At 46.0% G+C, this 20480-nt stretch overlaps 1 protein-coding gene across 2 annotated transcripts in view; it reads right to left on the bottom strand.

The window, feature by feature from the left end:
* TDP1 (tyrosyl-DNA phosphodiesterase 1) overlaps window positions 1–20480 on the bottom strand; it is a 207973-nt gene that overhangs the window by 136960 nt on the left and 50533 nt on the right. For both annotated transcript variants that reach the window (XR_016308296.1, XM_089661659.1), the window contains exons 9-12: window positions 18774–18852; window positions 17241–17426; window positions 14488–14536; window positions 10118–10184 (exon numbers count right to left, since the gene is read on the bottom strand). Coding sequence is in view for 1 of the 2 variants with exons in the window: in XM_089661659.1 (XP_089517785.1) it covers window positions 10118–10184; window positions 14488–14536; window positions 17241–17426; window positions 18774–18852 (381 nt within the window). In the remaining variant the exon portion in view is untranslated. The remainder of the gene's footprint in view (window positions 1–10117; window positions 10185–14487; window positions 14537–17240; window positions 17427–18773; window positions 18853–20480) is intronic.

Below are 20480 nucleotides of genomic sequence, written 5' to 3'. Positions count from 1 at the left end.
CCATCAATGCCACCTGCCAGTGCCCATCAGTGCCACATATCAGTGCCCATCTGAGCTGCCTTTCAGTGCCACCTATCAGTGTCAGTCAGTGTCACCTATCAGAGCTGCCAATCAGTGGCACCTATCAGTGCCAGTCAGTGCTGCCTAACAGTGCCCGTCAGTGCCACCTATCAGTGCCATATATGAGTGCTGCCTTTCAGTGCCCATCAGTGATGCCAGTCAATGCCCATCAGTGCCACCTACCAGTGCCTCCTCATCAGTGCCGCCTATCAGTGCCCATCACTGCAGCCTCATTAGCGCACATCAGTGAAGGAGAAAATCACTTATTTACAAAATTTTATAACAGAAACTAAGAAAAAACTTTTTTTTTCTAAATTTTCAGTTGTTTTTGGTTTGTTTAGCAAAAAATAAAAAACCCCGAGGTGATTAAATGCCACCAAAAGAAAGCTCTGTGTCAAAAAAATGATAAAAATGTCATATGAGTACAATGTTGCATGACCGCGTAATTGTCATTCAAAGTGTGACAGCACTGAAAGCTGGAAATTGGCCTGGCCAGGAACGGGGGTATAAGTGCCCCATAGGTAAGTGGTTAAATTACTAGCAGCCTGCAAAGCACTGCAACCATGATCAGCAGATCGTGGGTGCAATCTCAGGCTCCTGCAGACTGTCAATGTCAGCTGTCTGCTCATACCTTGTACAGGCAGGCAGTTACACAATGACAAGAAACATCAATTAACTACCTAGAGTGCTGATAGTTCTCCCGTTCACAAAACCAGTCCATGTTTTGTTTTGTTTTCTTTAATTGTGACAGCAGATGCAGGGAGAAGATTCCAGGTTTGCTGTCAAAAAGGGATGGGGGTAATGGATATGTGCTTGTGGGGGGGGGGGGTGCATGACCTACTGCAATAGTAACATGTTACATCCTGATTGTGGACTTATCCTTTAACTGCCAACATTGTCATAACCAGTGTCATCATGCTGGTATTATTATTTGTCTCTTAAGGATCCTAAATCTGACCTCCGACCTCCCCTTCAGGCTTGCCCAGTTGTACCGACTCCTCTCCTGGACTGAAATGACTTCCTCCGATTTCTACCCTTAGCGGTATTCATTTATAATAAAGATCACCCGAGGAAATGAATATTTTCAATGTCAAAGTAGAAGGAAAGACATTGCAATTCACCCATTAACGATTCTTCTCCTTTCCTCGGATCCTCTCTGCTTACCATTCCCAATAAATCGCATTATGAATAATCTATGCACTGTGAAATTATGCTGAATTTCCCACGGCGATGACATCAAGCCGCCAACATCCACAGCTCTCAGCTAAGTTTGTGGTTTGGTGGAGACATGTAGGCTGAGGCTGCTCCTTATCATTCATTCACCTGGGCTGGTCAGAAGCAGCAGCGATCCTTTCCTCTTTCCATTTATAAGCCCTCTGGTTTGATATCAGGATAAGCCTCCACCTCCATGCTCTGAGACAGGGATATGCTTTCATCTCGACTTTGAGCAGCGCCAAAAGCAATAGAACAGATCCAAATATGCATAACTTAGAAGACACATCAGAGCGCCGAAGACACCTCACAGCGCCGAAGACACCTCACAGCGCCGAAGACACCTCACAGCGCCGAAGACACGTCACGACGCAGAAGACACGTCACGACGCAGAAGACACATCACAACACAGAAGACACATCAGAACGCAGAAGACACATCAGAACGCAGAAGACACATCACAACGCAAAAAGACACATCACAACGCAGAAGACACATCAGAATGCAGAAGACACATCACAACGCAGAAGACACATCACAACGCAGAAGACACATCACAACGCAAAAAGACACATCAGAATGCAGAAGACACATCAGAATGCAGAAGACACATCACAACGCAGAAGACACATCACAACGCAGAAGACACATCACAACGCAGAAGACACATCACAACGCAGAAGACACATCACAACGCAGAAGACACATCACAACGCAGAAGACACATCACAACGCAGAAGACACATCACAACGCAGAAGACACATCAGAACGCAGAAGACACATCACAACGCAGAAGACACATCACAACGCAAAAAGACACATCACAACGCAGAAGACACATCAGAATGCAGAAGACACATCACAACGCAGAAGACACATCACAACGCAGAAGACACATCACAACGCAGAAGACACATCACAACGCAAAAAGACACATCAGAATGCAGAAGACACATCAGAATGCAGAAGACACATCACAACGCAGAAGACACATCACAACGCAGAAGACACATCACAACGCAGAAGACACATCACAACGCAGAAGACACGTCACAACGCAGAAGACACGTCACAACGCAGAAGACACATCACAACGCAGAAGACACGTCACAACGCAGAAGACACATCACAACGCAGAAGACACATCACAACGCAGAAGACACATCACAACGCAGAAGACACATCACAACGCAGAAGACACATCACAACGCAGAAGACACATCACAACGCAGAAGACACATCACAACGCAGAAGACACATCACAACGCAGAAGACACATCACAACGCAGAAGACACATCTCCCATACTGCTTGCATAGATCTGTCCTTCCTAGATTTCTAGTATCCAACATGGAATATGTAAACATCAAGGTCCATTAGAAAATGTCTTGGACTTGCAATATTTATATGTATGTTTGTATACAGCATAGGAGTGCATGTAATAGAGAGGACTCTACAAGGTCATTGATCCTCAAGGTTTAGCTGATAATCCTCTGTATATGTTGTGTATTGCCATAAGGCAGAAATTGTAGAGCACAGCGGTTCATGTTAGCTTTTGCAAACCTTTAATCAGATTGTAAGTGCAATCTTTCGGAGTGCTACTTGTGTCATGCAGCTATACTCGCAATCCTGCTTTCATTACGGCTAGACAGCAACAGATGGATTGCAATGAAGAGAACAGCGGTGATAGCAAATTGCCACTTGGGGAAAGCTGGTCTTACTACCTCCTGATACGGTATACAAGAGTTCCATTTGGGCTTAGAAGAAAGTCCACCGGTCTCTGGTCTTATATACCAGGAGGTGGCAAGACCAGCTTTCCTCAAGTGGCAATTTTAGACTATGGTTGTTCCTTTCATTGCAAGCCATCTGTTCTTGCATATGTAGCTATACCAAAAGCAGACTGACTGGTGTAGGTGCGTGTTTTTATAGTCAAGTACTACTTCTAAAGACAGCGCTTTCAATTTGATCAGGAATTGCCAAAGTTAACATGACGCTTATGCTGTAGAATTTCTGTTTTATGGCAATGCACGGTATTTACAGTTGATTTTGAATTAAACCTTGAGGGCTGATGACCTTGCAGATCAGCCTCTCTCAGCCAGGTTTCGGTGGAACTCTAGGAGTCCTCCATAGGCTGCCAGGGTTTCCTTGACCATTGGTCAACTCCTGTCTCTTGGATAAGTAACCACCAATACCAGTAACCATTTAGCTATCTGTAGGCATGGATTGTTCCCAATGACCACAAATGTTCTTCCCACTGACCATCACACTAATGTACTGCTAGCTGTAGAAATAAAAATGAATTGGTAGGGGTTTCCTGGGCCTTGAAAGTTATTTCAAGAGTTCTTCCAAGTTAAAAATGCTGAGAAAGGCTGTTCCCTATTACATGGGCTCCTACACTGTATGTAAAGCTACATGGAAGCATTGGAATTCTCTGGGTAGTAGGTGTTTTCCCTTGAATTCTATCAGCTACAGTTGGTTCGGCCTCGTTCCATGTGACCTTGATGGCTTTCAGGTCCATTTTAAAGGTGGACCTCCAGGTTGCTGGTGGTCTTCCTTGTGTCCACTTTTGTCTAGATGGTGGTATCCAGAACTGTGCAATTTGTGGTATGCAGTGGTCAGGTAGGTACAGGATATGTTCGGCCAGCCATAGACTCCCATTGAAGACAGTATCGTCTAACGTCTGCATTTCAAGACTTCCACATTTGTGATATGGTCTCTGTAAGGCAGTTTTTCTCAACCAGGATGCTGTAGCACCCCAGGGTGCCTTTTGGGTTCCCCTGGGGTGCCATAGGCATGGGACCCAGTTTGCCCTGGATCGGTGTCATGAGTGGCCATGGTGCAGGCAGGCCTCTAATTTGATGGGGGGGACCTCTGACATAATAGGAAGGACTCTGATGTAATTGAGGGGTGGGCTCTGATGTAATGGGGGGCCTCTGATGTGCAGTTAATGTCGTCAAGGCAGTTGTTCATCCTAGGATCAGGTTTCCATATGATAACATTTAGGTAATCTACATTTACACTGGGGGTCTCTTGAAATTTTTTTAAAGAGTGCTGCCACTGAAAAAAAGAGGTTGAGAAATGCTGTTGTATGTGATGCCCAGAACTTTACTGTAGGCATCTCTGGTGAGATGATTCAAGTTTTTGAGCAATTTTGTTAGCTTCCATATTTGCCTGGTGTATAGGATGAACCCTCACGGCTGTAGCAAGAGAAGGTCTAGGCCAGATTTGACGGGAATGCTGGAGTATGCCTGCTACTTTGCTGCACAGGATATCCTTCTCTTACCTCCATTACTGGTAGGTAATTTCCAACTGAGGGGAGGCATTTGCCTCATCTTGCTTTAGGGGATACTATTACTAACATGAATATTTTAATTGTCTTCCTTCCTAGGCCTTCCTATGCTATGTGGCGGTGGAGCGCCAGTGTGGGATCTAATTGTACGGTGTGGACCTGGATATGGCCCCCTCGGACCCCGTTACAATCTAATGACCTTTGGTTGTGGCCATACAAACTATTTTTGACCTGTAGGTCACCCCTTATTGAGAGGAATGTTACCTTAGAACAGTGGTCGGCAAGCCGCGGCTCGCGAGCCACATGCGGCTCTTTACACACATTAATGCGGCTCTTCTGTGTGCCGGGCGCCCGCTCCCCTCCCTCCTCTCGGCCGCCCCAAAAGTCAGGACTCTGCAGCTAGCCCAGCAATGGGCAAACTACGGCCCGCATACGGCCCAGCGGACCTTTTAATCCGGCCCGCGGAGCGTGGCAAACATTGGCTGTCAGGATGTAGGCGGGGCAGCGTGACGAACTCCTCTCCTCTCACAGTCCGCCCTGAAGACCGGAACGGCGCGGGAACACGGCGAGAGGAACGCGCGGAGCAAAGGTAAGTGAATTGACACAATATGGGGAATGAATTACTATATGGGGGATGAATTACTATATGGGGGATGAATTACTATATGGGGGATGAATTACTATATGGGGGATGAATTACTATATGGGGGATGAAGTACTATATGGGGGATGTATTTTCAGTTTTTAAAATGTGGCTCTCAAAATAAATTTCATTTGTGGTTTTGGCGAGATTTGGCTCAGTTGAAAAAAAAAAGGTTGCCCACCACTGCCTTAGAACACAATCTTGGGGGACATTTATATTAATGAGGTAATTATATATTTTGCCATTTATAGGCTTACAGGCACCCCCCCCCCTTTCTATTGTCTCTTTTTGATCACAAGCCCTTCCTTTGGATTGCTAGTTGATGTGGTTATCTCCCATTTTCCGGTGAACACATGTATGTCAGTCCTACCATATTATAAGGTAAAATACTTCTTAGGAAGCTAGGCATCAATGTAGGAAGTGGTACTGCTCAGAAGGCCGTTCTCAGTCTATGTAGAAGTCTTTTCTTAAGCCTTTTTGGTTCCTCTTTTCCTGTGTTGTTTTCCAATACGTGGGTTTTCAGCCCTTTGAGGATTCCTGTGGGTCCCCTGCCTGACTTGTGTCTGTTCTAGCAGCCCCATACCTGACCTCTGGAGTTTCTTCTCCATACCTTGACCCAAGAGGAGTCCACTATTGTCCTGTGCATATTGGTCTATTTTGTAAGTGCTAAATGTTATAATATTATATTGCGTTGTTAATTTGATATGTATCCCTGTTGTTTAAGTATATGCAATTTTTCTAGATATTGCTAGCCCCTGAGGAAGTGACTGTCGTCACGAAACATGTCGGACATTACCTACATTATATGAATATCCATTACCCCTCTACAGGATTATTCTGTTGGTATTCTCTACACTGTAACCATTGATTGCCATCATTACGACTGTTAGGTGGGTTTTGGGATATTCACTGTGGGTGAATTGTACAATAAGAACTTATCAGATACTTTTTAGATACAATGTGATGCTGAATAAAGGAACATTTAGGCTTCTGTGCCTAAAAAGTCACATTTTCTTCTATAAAAATGATTGGCACCCTCAGTGTAATATTTGGTAGCACGCCCCTTGGAAAAAAATAACTGAAATCATCGGCTTCCTATAACCATAAATGAATTTATTCCACCTCTTTACTGGAATTGTGGAGCGCTCTTCTTTCGCCAACTGCTCCAGGTTTCTCACATTGGAAGGGTTCCTTTTCCAAACTGCTGTTTTGAGATCTCTCTACAGGAGCTCTATGGGATGGAGATCTGGAGTCATTGCTGGCCAGTTCAGTCCTCTCCAGCACTTTGTCTGAAACCATTTCTGGGGGCTTTTTGACGTGTGCTTTGGGTCATTGTCCTGCTGGAAGACCCATGACCTCTGACAGAGACCCAACTTTCTGACACTGGGCCCTACATTGCACCCCAGAATTCTTTGGTAGTCTTCAGGATTTCATAATGCCATGCACATGGTCAAGAAATCCACTGCCTGAGGCAGCAAAGCAACCCCAAACCATCAGTGACCCCCCACCATGTTTGACTGTAGGGATGTATTCTTTTCTGCAAAGGCCTAAATGCTTTTTCTGAGAACAGTAGAATGATGGGCTATACCAAAAAGCTGTCATTATGTTTCGTCTGTCCACAGCACATTCTTCCAAAAGGATTTTGGCTTCCTCAGGTAAGTTTTGGCAAACTGCAATCTGGCTTTTTTATGTTTCTGTGTCAGCAGTGGGGTCCTCCTGGGTCTCCTCCCATATTTCTGTGTCAGCGGTGGGGTCCTCCTGGTCTCCCACCATATTTCTGTGTCAGCAGTGGGGTCCTCCTGGGTCTCCTCCCATATTTCTGTGTCAGCAGTGGGGTGCTCCTGGGTCTCCTCCCATATTTCTGTGTCAGCAGTGGGGTGCTCCTGGGTCTCCTCCCATATTTCTGTGTCAGCAGTGGGGTGCTCCTGGGTCTCATCCCATATTTCTGTGTCAGCAGTGGGGTCCTCCTGGGTCTCCTCCCATATTTCTGTGTCAGCAGTAGGGTCCTCCTGGGTCTCCCACCATATTTCTGTGTCAGCAGTGGGGTCCTCCTGGGTCTCCTACCATAGCGTCCCTTTTCCTTCAGATGGCGTCGTATAATGTGATTGGACAAAGTTGTACCCTGGTCCTGGCGGTCAGCTTGAATTTGTCTATAAGACAAATAAGAGGTTCTCTTTATCCACCATTTGAACAATCCTTTGTTGCAACCTTTGATCAATTTTTCTTTTTCATCCATGTCCAGCGAGATTAGCTATAGTGCCATGGAGTGTAAACTTCTTGACGATGTTGCACACAGTGGATACTGGAACATTAAAATCTCTTGAGATTGTCCATGGTTTTCCACAATTTTTGTTCTCAAATCCTCAGACAATTCTCTGCTGCTCTTTCTCTTCTCCGTGTGGCACATAGAGACACATAACAGAAAGGTGGAGTCCATTTTTCACCATTTTTCAGTTGCTGCTGTGATTTCTATACTGTTCATTGATACTGTGACAGACCCAACCAGGACAGGGGCTTTTGGAGTGGACTAGGGCTTAGACTTCTACCCATTGATTATGGTCCATGGAGGAGACCGGGGATTTTTTCCTTACTCTTATCGTCTTTATTCAGGGAACTAATCCAAGCCTTGCTCTCAGCGTTCATCACATTATTGTCAATCACTAGAGGATGATCTTCTCTCTCCATAGGATCAGAGCCTGAACTAACCTCTTTTACATGTTCTGATATATATTTATTACTCTATGTTGTTATCTTAAATAATGACAAAGTTATTGCTGGATAAACAGGTCCATAAATTTACTCTTGTCTATAGGAGGTGTACAAATGTGAGAGCTGAACTGATCAAAGCTCCAGGTTTCCTATGACTTTAAAAGTGATACTAAAGTCTTTTTTTTTTTTTTAATAACAAACATGATCTACTTACCTGCTCTGTAATGGTTTTGCACAGAGCAGCCAGGATCCTCCTCTTCTCGGGTCCCCAGCTGGCATTCCTGGTCCCTCCCTTCTGTCCATTCACACACAGAGCCGCAGCTTGGTCATGCCCCCTTCCTCCCCTGATTGGCTCACTGGCTGTGACTGACTGCAGCGAGAGCCAATGGCTCCTGTTGCTGTCTTCGCCAATCAGGAGTGAGAGTTCCCGGAGAACCAAGGCTCTCGTGGATTGGAATGGGGCTCAGGTAAGTGTCGGGGGGGGGGGGGTTGCTACACACGGAAGGTTTTTTTACCTTCATGAATAGAATGCACGAAGGTAAAAAAACATGAGCCTTAAAACCACTTTAAATTGTTTGTTTGAGGTAAACCGGCACAAACAAACCATTTCCTTTACTAGCAGATGTGCTCAATAGGTTCGCTGTACACAGTATACAGCTACATACAATATACGGTACGGTGTTCCTGCAGCGGGAAGGAGAATTTCTGTCCTGTTCAAGGAACAAAATCAAGTCGGGCTCAGCCATTCATAGGAAACCTTGCCTTTATGAATGAATACAAAGCTTCCCCTGATTGGCTGATGTGGAGATTGTGATGTCATCCACCCGCCTCAGCCAATCAGAGAAAGCCCAGCTAAACCCAAACAAACTATTTAATGTCACAGTAAATCTTGGAGTCAGCCTTTATGACAAGTGGGCTATGTAAATTATATTTTAACCCCTCGCCTACCGGGCACTTATACCCCCTTCCTTACCAGGCCAATTTTCAGCTTTCAGCGCTGCCGCACTTTGATTGACAATTGAGCGGTCATGCAACATTGTACCCATATGAAATTTTGATCATTTTTTTCTCACAAATAGAGATTTCTTTTGGTGGTATTTAATCGCCACTGGGCGCTTTACTTTTTGCGCTATAAATAAAAAAATTGCAAAAAATTTGAAAAAAAAAAAAGTTTCTTTGTTTCTATTATAAAGTTTTTCAAACAGGTATTTTTTCTCCCTCACTGATGTGCGTTGATGAGGCGGCACTGATGGGCGGCACTGATGGGCACTGATAGGCAGCACTGATAGGCAGCACTAAAGGGCACTGATAGGCAGTACTAACGAGGTGTCACGGATAGGCGGCACTAATATGCAGCACTGATAGGCGGCACTGATAGGTGACACTGATGATAGGTACTGATAGCACGCACTGACTAGCATCACTGCTGGGCACTGACTGGCGGCACTGACTGGCACAACCCCTGGGCACTGACTGGCAGCACTGCTGGGCAGCACTAGTGGGTGGCACTGGTGGGCAGCACTGGTGGGTGGGCACAGGAGGGTGGCACTGGTGGGCACAGTTGGGTGGGCACAGGTGGGTGCACTGCTGGGCACAGGTGGGTGGAGCTAGTGGGCGCACTGCTGGGCACAGGTGGGCAGAGATAGCGGGCGCACTGCTGGGCACAGGTGGGCGGAACTTGCGGGTGGCACTGCTGGGCACCGATCATCAGGGCACTGATCATCAGTGCCCTGATGATCGGTGCCGATCCCCACTCTGACAACTGCCGGTTCTCAGCAGTACTTTCCTCACGATCTGACAGCGTGAGGAAAGTGCAGCCGAGAACCGGCACTTGCATTTCCCTCTGATCAGCGTGTCATTGGACACCGCTGATCACGTGGTAAAAGGCCGCTGTGATTGGCCTTTTACCACATCACGTGATCAGCTGTGTCCGTAGGACACAGCGATCACGGAGATCGCCGGGTGCGTGCCCCCTGGGGCGCGCAGGAGAGCGCGTTCTGGGAGGACGTCATATGACGTCCACTCAGAACTGGCCGGCCGCAGTGCAGCCGTCATTCGGCTATCTGCGGTCGACAGCTGGTTAAAATGACAATATATGGAAAATAGAACTTAAATCCCAAGCTCTAAAATTATCTGGTCTACGGAGAAAAAGAAACCTTTCTATGAAGCCACATATAAGTCGAGATAGCAGATTGTTACCTACTGGAAATAGGAATGGAGCCATGGCTGCTTTTGGGCGGTCTGGATGCTGTAAGGCAGAGAGCCCCCCGCTACAAAACACAAAAGGGAATAAAATAAAATAGGTCTACATGACAAACAACAGGATTGAAAGTAAGGATGTTCTAAAACTGAAGCAACATTCACAACCTTCATTCACATGAAACGGATATAGAAGTTACATTTTACCACAGCGACAAATGTTGCTGCAACTGCCTTGTATTGTAAAAACTAACCAAATAAACAAAAGAAAAACAGATGTAGGAAAAGCGTGATCTGGGATGAATGGAGAACTTCCATGAACTAGATTTGGCTTTTGCATACATTTTACTGAAATTAGCCTCTGCCAACAAAATTTGTTTAAAAAAAAAAAAATGTCACATTATAGAAAAAAAAATCTCAAATATCTTTGTGACCCTGTCACTGCAAATCTGGCATCTTAAGATGCTACACTTACCTACCCTGCTCTCCTCCCCCAACCAACCCTCAACTAGGCAGCGCAGTGACTAAATGGTTAGCACTTCTGCCTGGCAGTACTAGGGTTGTTGGTTTGAATCCCAACCACGGCACCACTTGCCTGGAGTTTGTTCTCCCTGTGCCTGCGTGGGTTTCCTCCGGGTACTCCGGTTTCCTCCCACATTCCAAAGACATGCTGGTAGGTTAACTGGCTCCTGTCTAAATTGTCCCTAGTGTGAGTTAGGGACCTTAGATTGTACGCCCCTTGAGGGTCAGGGACCTTAGATTGTACGCCCCTTGAGGGTCAGGGACCTTAGATTGTACACCCCTTGAGGGTCAGGGACCTTAGATTGTACGCCCCTTGAGGGTTAGGGACCTTAGATTGTACGCCCCTTGAGGGTTAGGGACCTTAGATTGTACGCCCCTTGAGGGTCAGGGACCTTAGATTGTACGCCCCTTGAGGGTTAGGGACCTTAGATTGTACTCCCCTTGAGGGTTAGGGACCTTAGATTGTACGCCCCTTGAGGGTTAGGGACCTTAGATTGTACGCCCCTTGAGGGTTAGGGACCTTAGATTGTACGCTCCTTGAGGGTTAGGGACCTTAGATTGTACGCCCCTTGAGGGTTAGGGACCTTAGATTGTACGCCCCTTGAGGGCTAGGGACCTTAGATTGTACGCCCCTTGAGGGCTAGGGACCTTAGATTGTACGCCCCTTGAGGGTTAGGGACCTTAGATTGTACACCCCTTGAGGGTTAGGGACCTTAGATTGTACGCCCCTTGAGGGTTAGGGACCTTAGATTGTACGCCCCTTGAGGGTTAGGGACCTTAGATTGTACGCCCCTTGAGGGTTAGGGACTGATGTGAATGTACAATATATATGTAAATTGATGGCACTATATAAGTACCTGTAATAAATGTATAATAACAATAGTGTGTGACTGTGTTTATATATTTATATAACTCTGACATATACCACAGTGCTGTACAGGGAACACTTAAAGTAGCAGTTTGGGCTAATGCTTTCTCAGCCTAACCCCCATCCTAAGCCCTGTGCTAACTATCCTGTAAAGGAAAGATGTACATTATTACCTATTTTAAGGGCGCTCCAGTCCAGTCAAGTGATTGGCTCTCAGACCCGACTTCATGGGAGAGGAGGGACAGCAGAAAACAGATGCCCTAGCGCAGGGGTCTCCAAACTTTTCAAGCAAAGGGCCGGTTTATCGTCCTTCAGACTTTAAGAGGGCCGGAGTGTGGCCAGTGGGGTAGAAAATGTTTCAGGCCGAGCATCAGCGAGAATAAACATGGCCTCAGGGATGGTGGTCAGTAGGAGGAAGAGCAGTGCCCCATCGTTGGTATTAATGGGAGGAAAAGTACCACATAAATGTTATCAATAGTGCCCATTGTTGGCGTCGCTGCTTCATATCATTGGGAGGAATAGTGCCCCAAGGGCAGGATAAAGCCTAGCAAAGGGCCACATCTGGCCCTCGAGCCGCAGTTTGGAGACCCCTGCCCTAGAGTAGGCTTGTGGGGAATGTCACCGCCCAGGCATTGCAGCCGTGGTCGCTGCGCTCTCTTCTCCCCTGAAGCTGGCTGCTGCTGAGATCACTTTACCAGACGGGCCATTAGATTAGGTAAGTGCAGGCAGGTAAGTGTAGGCAGGTAAGTGCAGGCAGGTAAGTGTAGGCAAATGTATTTCACAGGATAGTTAGTATCGGTTTAGAATTGGGTTGGGAGCAGGTTTGAGCTTAGTTAGGTTTTGACCAGACTAACACTTTAACTGATTACATCAGTCTCTGCACCAGAGCTTACACTCCAATGTCTCACCACTGTCACACATACATGTATATAGCTCTGACTGTGGTGGGACATTGGAGTGTAAGCTCCTCTGGAGAATGTCAGAGCTATATACATGTATGTGTGACTGTGGTGAGACATTGGAGTGTAAGCTCCTCTGGAGAATGTCACACATACATGTATATAGCTCTGACATTCTCCAGAGGAGCTTACACTCCAATGTCCCATCCTGTCTTCTCTGATCCTCCCCTTCCTCTACTGTCCCCAATTCATCTGCTGATAGAATATAGCCTTGGGGGCAAGATGCACATGCTCAGTTTGGTGTGTATTGATAGAGAATGTTTCTTTCTTGGAGGAGTGCATATGATCAGCACAGGGCCAATCAGCACTGTCCGTACAGAGGGTCAGGGGTTATGCAGCCTCACAGGTCAATCAGGGGAGAATGGAAACTCCTCCTACAAGCATTAACCAGTCCTCGGCTGGACAGTGATGGAAGTTACAAGACTGCTATATACTGCTGATGAGAAAAGGGATTTAGCAGTTTATATTAACAAAATAATTACATTTCCATGTTCTGTGTACTGTGGGAGAGCGGATATAGCGAGTGCGGGGTCCGGGGAGAGCGGATATAGCGAGTGCGGGGTCCGGGGAGAGCGGATATAGCGAGTGCGGGGTCCGGGGAGAGCGGATATAGCGAGTGCGGGGTCCGGGGAGAGCGGATATAGCGAGTGCGGGGTCCGGGGAGAGCGGATATAGCGAGTGCGGGGTCCGGGGAGAGCGGATATAGCGAGTGCGGGGTCCGGGGAGAGCGGATATAGCGAGTGCGGGGTCCGGGGAGAGCGGATATAGCGAGTGCGGGGTCCGGGGAGAGCGGATATAGCGAGTGCGGGGTCCGGGGAGAGCGGATATAGCGAGTGCGGGGTCCGGGGAGAGCGGATATAGCGAGTGCGGGGTCCGGGGAGACCTGATATAGTGAATGCGGGGTCCGGGGAGAGCGGATATAGTGAATGCGGGGTCCGGGGAGACCTGATATAGTGAATGCGGGGTCCGGGGAGAGCGGATATAGTGAATGCGGGGTCCGGGGAGAGCGGATATAGTGAATGCGGGGTCCGGGGAGAGCGGATATAGTGAATGCAGGGTCCGGGGAGACCAGATATAGTGAATGCGGGGTCCGGGGAGACCAGATATAGTGAATGGAGGGTCCGGGGAGACCAGATATAGTGAATGCGGGGTCCGGGGAGACCAGATATAGTGAATGCGGGGTCCGGGGAGACCAGATATAGTGAATGCGGGGTCCGGGGAGACCAGATATAGTGAATGCGGGGTCCGGGGAGACCAGATATAGTGAATGCGGGGTCCGGGAGACCAGATATAGTGAATGCGGGGTCCGGGGAGACCAGATATAGTGAATGCGGGGTCCTGGGTTTAGCAAGACTTTAACATTATATAATTCACATCAGTCCCTAATGTTCTACAGTCATACAGACACACAAATTCCATGCAGATAGCATTACTGGTAGTAACTGGACCTTGGTCCTCATTTCCGGAAGGCCATTCTAACAATCATGCCACTGTGCTTTGAAGGCATAGTTCACCTATGGAGTCTATTAGCAAAATCCTAGTAACAAGGCAAGATGGGATGGTGGCATCTCTGGGAGTTTTTCAATCAGGCTTCAGGAGGTACAGAATTGGCCTACACCTACCAAATGGTCTTCAACTTTGGTCAGACCTTCACAGTTTGTTTTTATCTACAGACACCCCTTACCTGCATAGGTGAACTAACCCTTTAATGCTTTTTTTAAATAGATGTACGTTTTATTCAAATTTCTGCAATGATATACAAGGATACCAGCGAAGCCATATATAATAAAAGGAGCTCAGTCTAATGTACAACATATCATACAACATAGGTTATGCTGGTCACAGTAAATATCAGAGTTCAAGAACAGTCAATGACCAGTTGAGGCAGGCATAGCATGGTATATGACAAACAGTCATGATGGGCAAGGTCAGCACTGACAATAAAACACCATTGTCATCCCCTTGGAGAGAGAAAAAGGAAGATAGGAAAAAAAAACCAAATATAATGATTTAGCTGTAACTCACCAGGGTAACCTTCCAGACTTGTCCTGACATTATCCACAGAGGGGTAGATCTGTAAAAGATAAGTTGATGTTAGTTTTGTAGATGTAGGTGGGCATGGACTGAGGAAAAACACATTTTCCCAGCTACACATACATTAATATACAAGCTGTACTGTGACAATGAATCCACACTTGACCACTCTTTTATTGTGGGATCCATGCAAATTAAAATGGCCTCCCCTGTTCTGCTGATATGGATGTTTACACCAAAGCACCCACCTGTGAGATTGCCTGACCAATGGTGATCCAGATCAATCCTGACAACTCTTCTGCTTGCCAAGACCCCTGCCTGGTCCTGACAACTCTTCTGCCAGGTGCCTGCCAAGAGCCCTACCTGAGACTGACTATTCTTCCACCTGCCAAGACCCTGGACCTGACTATTCTTCTGCCTACCAATACCCCTGCTTGGACCCGACTATGCTTCAGCCTTGTGCTTGCCAAGACCCCTTCCTACAGCTGACTATACTTCCACCTGTCAAGACCCCTGCCTGGACATGACTACTTTTCTGACTGCCAAGATCTCTGCCTGGATCTGAATACTCTTCAGCCTTGTGCCTGCCAAGACCCTTGTCTGTGACTGATTATACTTCCACCTGCCAAGACCCTGGACCTGACTACTCTTCTGCCTGCCAAGACCCCTGCCTGGAGCTGACTATGCTTCAGCCTTGTGCCTGCCAAGACCCCTGCCTGGACCTGACTATGCTTCAGCCTTGTGCCTGCCAAGACCCCTGCCTGGACCTGACTATGCTTCAGCCTTGTGCCTGCCAAGACCCCTGCCTGGAGCTTTCTACTCTTCTGCCTGCCAAGAATCCTGCCTGGACCTGACTACGCTTCAGCCTTGTGCCTGCCAAGACCCCTGCCTGGAGCTTTCTACTCTTCTGACTGCTAAGACCCCTGCCTGGACCTGACTACACTTCAGCTTGCCAAGACTCCTGCCTGGACCTGACTACTCTTCTGACTGCTAAGACCCCTGCCTGAACCTGACAACGCTTCAGCTTGGTGCCTGCCAAGACCCCTGCCTGGAGCTGACTACTCTTCTGCCTGGCAAGACTCCTGCCTGGACCTGACTACGTTTCAGCCTGGTGCCTGTCAAGACCCTTGCCTGGACCTGAATACCCTTCTGCCTACCATCTTGTACTGCAGTCTCCACACCAGTCACTAGCCATCCCTGTTCCTGCAACTCCTTGGTGGTGAAATCCTGAGGGCCATGACCTGGTGACAGCAGCAGCGAAGCAGACCAGGACTACTTATTGGGATCTCCGGTTCATTGCAACCTTTAGGAGCTCTCTTAAAGACCAACTGACCCAGGGCATTGGGTGAGCCCATGTCACCTTCCAGGGGCCAACCACAACTCTTTCATTCCTTTAAAGCGGAACTAAACCCAATGATTTAACAGTTTCAAAAAACAGTTACATTCAAGGCATGACAGGAATACTAATGGTCACATTTACTTGTGCTGTCAAACAAACGGTCATGACTGATCATATGTGCAGCATCACAGCAGTTGCAGATCAAACAGAGGCTAAGATGGCAGCCTCCTTGGCTGAAAATGATAGGAGGGTTTTGGGTTTTTCTTGTTTTAAATGAAGGTGTATAACTTCCACATATGTGTGGACAAATATTGACTACTATACTGTCATTACACTTTATATCACAAACCCTGCATAAGTGTTTGCATAGATTATTTTATATAATTTAACCACCAGCCCTCCAGAGAATTTACACCCCCCCCCCCTTCCTGATACGGCGCTGCATTACTTTAGCTCACAACAGCGCGGTCATGCAACATTGCACATTTTTCCCCACAAATAGAGCTCTCTTCTGGTGGTATTTGATCACCTGTGTGATTTTTATTTTTTGCAAATTTTAACAAAAACCCCAATATTTTTTACTTTTTGCTATAAAACATATCCAGCAAGAAAATTTAAAAAAAAAAACAAATTTCATCATACAGTTAGGCCAAAATGTATTCTGCTACATGTCTGCAAAAAAAAAAAAAATCCCAACACATGTAAATTAATTGGTTTACGTGAAAGTTATAGCATCTACAAATGGCGGTATATATACTGAACTTTTACTAGTAATAGCGACGATCATCAACTTATTGCGGGACTGCGGGATTGTGGCGGGCATTCTGACACTGGGGGGGGGGGGGGGGGACTGAATAACTGCCACTGACATCCCCAGTGACACTAATACAGTGATCAGTGCTAATAAAAAGCATTGACACTGTACTAATGGCACTGGGCAGGAAGGGGTTAACATCTGGGGCGATCAAAGGGTTAACTGTGTGCGTTTTACATAGTGTGCTGTGTGTGTTTTACTATGTAGACAAGCTGATTTGTATTGTAATAGAAAGCAGCCTGTTCCTGTTGACAGGGGAGAGATCTGTGTTGTTTACATACAGACCTCTCCCCTGTCAGCTCCACCGGCGATCACCGAGTCCCGGCCGGGACCTGGTGATTGACATGCCATGCAGCCAATAGCAACGCGGGTAGGAAGCACGCGCCCCCTACCTGGAAATGCAAAATCATACAAATATACGTGATTTTGCGCATTCCTGCCGCCCTGTAGCAGTACTTCTGCTATAGGGTGGTCGGGAAGCGGTTAATAGAAGCAGCATTTACAAAGCAAAACAAACAAACAAAAAAAAAAACACTGTATCAGTGGAACACCAACAATAAAGGAACGAAGAACACAACCCATCATCCGTACCAGCTGAAGAGGATTCTCTGCTTTCAGAAGGGTCTTCACCCCTTTCCCCAACATCTTCAGGCTCTCACCAAACTCAGAGTGAAGCCACTTGGTGTGGTCGGTTCCCATCGAACCAATACTGGAAAACTGGCCAATCACAGGCCATGATTCGATACCTGAGACCAGGCCGCCTTTTTCTCGTAATATCTGCAAAGTAGAACATGGAATATGGTGCAAGTTATACAATGCCATCTTTATTATAACAACAAGTTTTACACCTCTGTCATAGAACTCTCCCCTGTAGAACGACTGACTGCCAGCTTCCGTGTGTACCCATCTTAAGCTCTGGAGCAACTGCACTTGCAAAGTGCACACAGTCTACTTGCCGTCAGTAAATCAACCTAATGTGTCCAGGCAGGGTTGCTATTAGAAACCACGGGGCCCCACACAGCCAACTTGTCAGGCCTTCTCTCCCCCCCCCCCCAAAAAAAAATATAGTTTACAATGCTTCAGTTATGAATGAACACAGTAAGTGATTGGTACTGACCACTCATTGTGTTCATTTGGGAAAGAGGCTAGTAAATGTGACATATTAGACCCTTCCCCCACTCTCTATCCTGAAGGATCCTATTGTGGACTTGCAGCTGCCAATGGAAAAGAGAGGAGGGAAGACAGCAGCACTGTGGGGGCACACACAGGGGCCTGGGCAGCAGGGTGATATGTATAGTGCACAGGGAGGGTGATGGGTGTGGCAGGAGGCAATTACTAGAACCGATCCCCTGTATGGCTCTTCTCTGCAGCAACTGAAAGCCAGCGGGAGAGAGAGGAGAAACGTCAACTTTCAGCTGCTGCAGAGAGAGCCATACAAGTGATTGGTTCCAGTAATTGACCCCTCCCCCAACATGCCGATCATCCTCCCTGTCCACATCTGTTTCACCCAGCTACCTGGGCCCCTCTGCTGGCCTGGGCCCCATACAGGAGGACAGGAGGTACCCCCTTATCCAGAGCCCTGTGTCCAGGAGGCAACATATCACCTCTGAGCAGGGAAGAACTGACCATTCGGGCACTTGGGCACTGCCCGAGGGCCCAGGATCAGTAAGGGGCCCCATGACATGCCCCTTTTTGGGTTGTGGTTTGAGTGTGGGTGAGGACACAGGGGCCCCATGATCCCCTATTGCCCGGGGGCCCCATGAGTTGTCAGTCCGCCCCTGCCTCTGAGTCATCTGTTAAGTAATTCTGAAGGCGATCCACCATGGAGAGTTTTTCAGAGGAGAGGCAATGACAGCGACAAGTGTAAATGAGCCTTAGAATCACTATGCAAAATACAAAATTTAGGCTGGAGTTGCAGTGTAAAACCCATTTAAATCCATAACCTGGAGATACCTCTATCCCTCTGCTATAACTACCAATAAATGATACCAACCAATTTTTTTAATTTGTGCTGTATTATTCTTTAACTTCAACTGGAGCTGCATCATTTCACAGCACCCTGGCTTAAATCTACTGATATCAACACAAAACAAAGTGAAACAATGTATCACAAATCACACATACCTTTCTCAAACGTAAATGCCCCCATTTCTCTTTATCGTGGCTTTGATATCTTCCAGGTGTGGATCCAACCAGGTATACTCTGATTTAAAGAAAAAGCATTACAATTGACAAACCAAAAAAGGCATTTATATAAAAGGAATTTCTAGGTGTGGTTATTTTTACTGTTAAATTGGTCCAGCTTGGAGCAATGTAAATATGTACATGGGATACCTGGCTGATGGTCCCAAAAGCTGGAAATTAAGAGATTTATTTTTGTTTATTTTTTATCACAAGATTTTATTTTATATTCAAATACACAGCACAAAATTCCCATATAATATCCCAGAAAAGTCATCCACCTCCACCCTTGAAGGCTAATCAAAAAAGACGTCCTTACCCTTCTGAAAAAGTCATAGGAAGTGACGAAACGCGTCAGCGACACGTGACATCAGACGCATCGACGTTGACCGGAAGTGCGATCGTGGCCATCTTGGAAGTGGGAACATGTGGCCAGTGTTCCCTAGTCTGTCTGCATTTGTATCTCTATGAGGAGGAGCTGCTTTATCCAAACTTTAATGTGAGTTGTTAAATAAAGGATGATGTTTTATTGAATCTACCATATGTAGATTTTGCAGATTTTCTTATGAGGATAATGGAAGAAAAACCTTAACACTGGATGGAACCCTACTGATAAGAAGTTAACCCAGATTTGTGTTATGCCCTGTCATTTTATATATAGGGTAATTATCCATCAGCACACGAGTTGGAGAGTGTTGGCTTTGGGTGTGTGTAGGGTTTAAGGTGATCACTGATGAATACAAAGTGTGGTGATACACATTTGCAGTGATATACTTGAGTTGCTTTCACAGATTTTGTAGTGGACACGATGTGTGAGTGTTTCACTTATAAACAATTTGGTTACACAGAGAAACATTTAAAAATATATGCGTGTATGTAGATATTCACAGATAGATTAAACACATATATATATATATTTTTTTTTTTCTCTTTCTCACTGTATTATTGCATGTTGCACAGTAAGTGGCACGTGTGTATTTATTATTTAAAAGGTATGACACTATGTTGAGCTTTTTTCCTTTGAGGTATATTGTCATCAGAATTTGCGGGTGTTGAGAAAGAGACTTGTTGTTGAAAGAAGAAAAAAAGAGACTTTGCTGAACAATTGTTTACACTAGTGGGGATAGTTTTGATATTTTGGACACTTTTGTGGTTTTTTAAAAGAGAAAAGATTTTATTTTGTATCACTGATTTTAAACTTGTGATATCACAGTTTTTGTTTTAGTTCATTATAATGTGAGCACAAATTTGTTTGGTCACTGGTATATGGTAATATACATGATATATATATATATATATATATATATATATATAAAAAACGGTTAGGTGGTAATAGGAGACTAACTATTAATGCATTTGTTAGTTTTGACACTGTGGAGTATATGCGCTACTATTTTTCACTAGTTTTGTTGTGAATTATAAATACTTATCTATTCTGAGGAACATATAGTGGCAGCAAGGGTTTTTCAGTTTTATTTTTTACATGTGTTAAATGATCTAAACGTAATTTTTTATTTACGCATCTGGCGCGATTTAGTGACATTTGATATACCTTTATATTGGTCACTTAGATATATAGCTACTACACCGCTACATCAGTCATCTCCACTTGCTTCTGGGTCCCGCACTGAATGGCTGCCCTGCTGCACT

This window comes from Staurois parvus, unplaced genomic scaffold, assembly GCF_062004578.1.
Source record: "Staurois parvus isolate SC_StPar_1 unplaced genomic scaffold, SC_StPar_1.0 ptg001362l, whole genome shotgun sequence".
Lineage (NCBI taxonomy): Eukaryota > Metazoa > Chordata > Amphibia > Anura > Ranidae > Staurois > Staurois parvus.
Note: the sequence above shows the minus strand (reverse complement) of the source record. Positions and strands in the feature narration are given on the sequence as shown.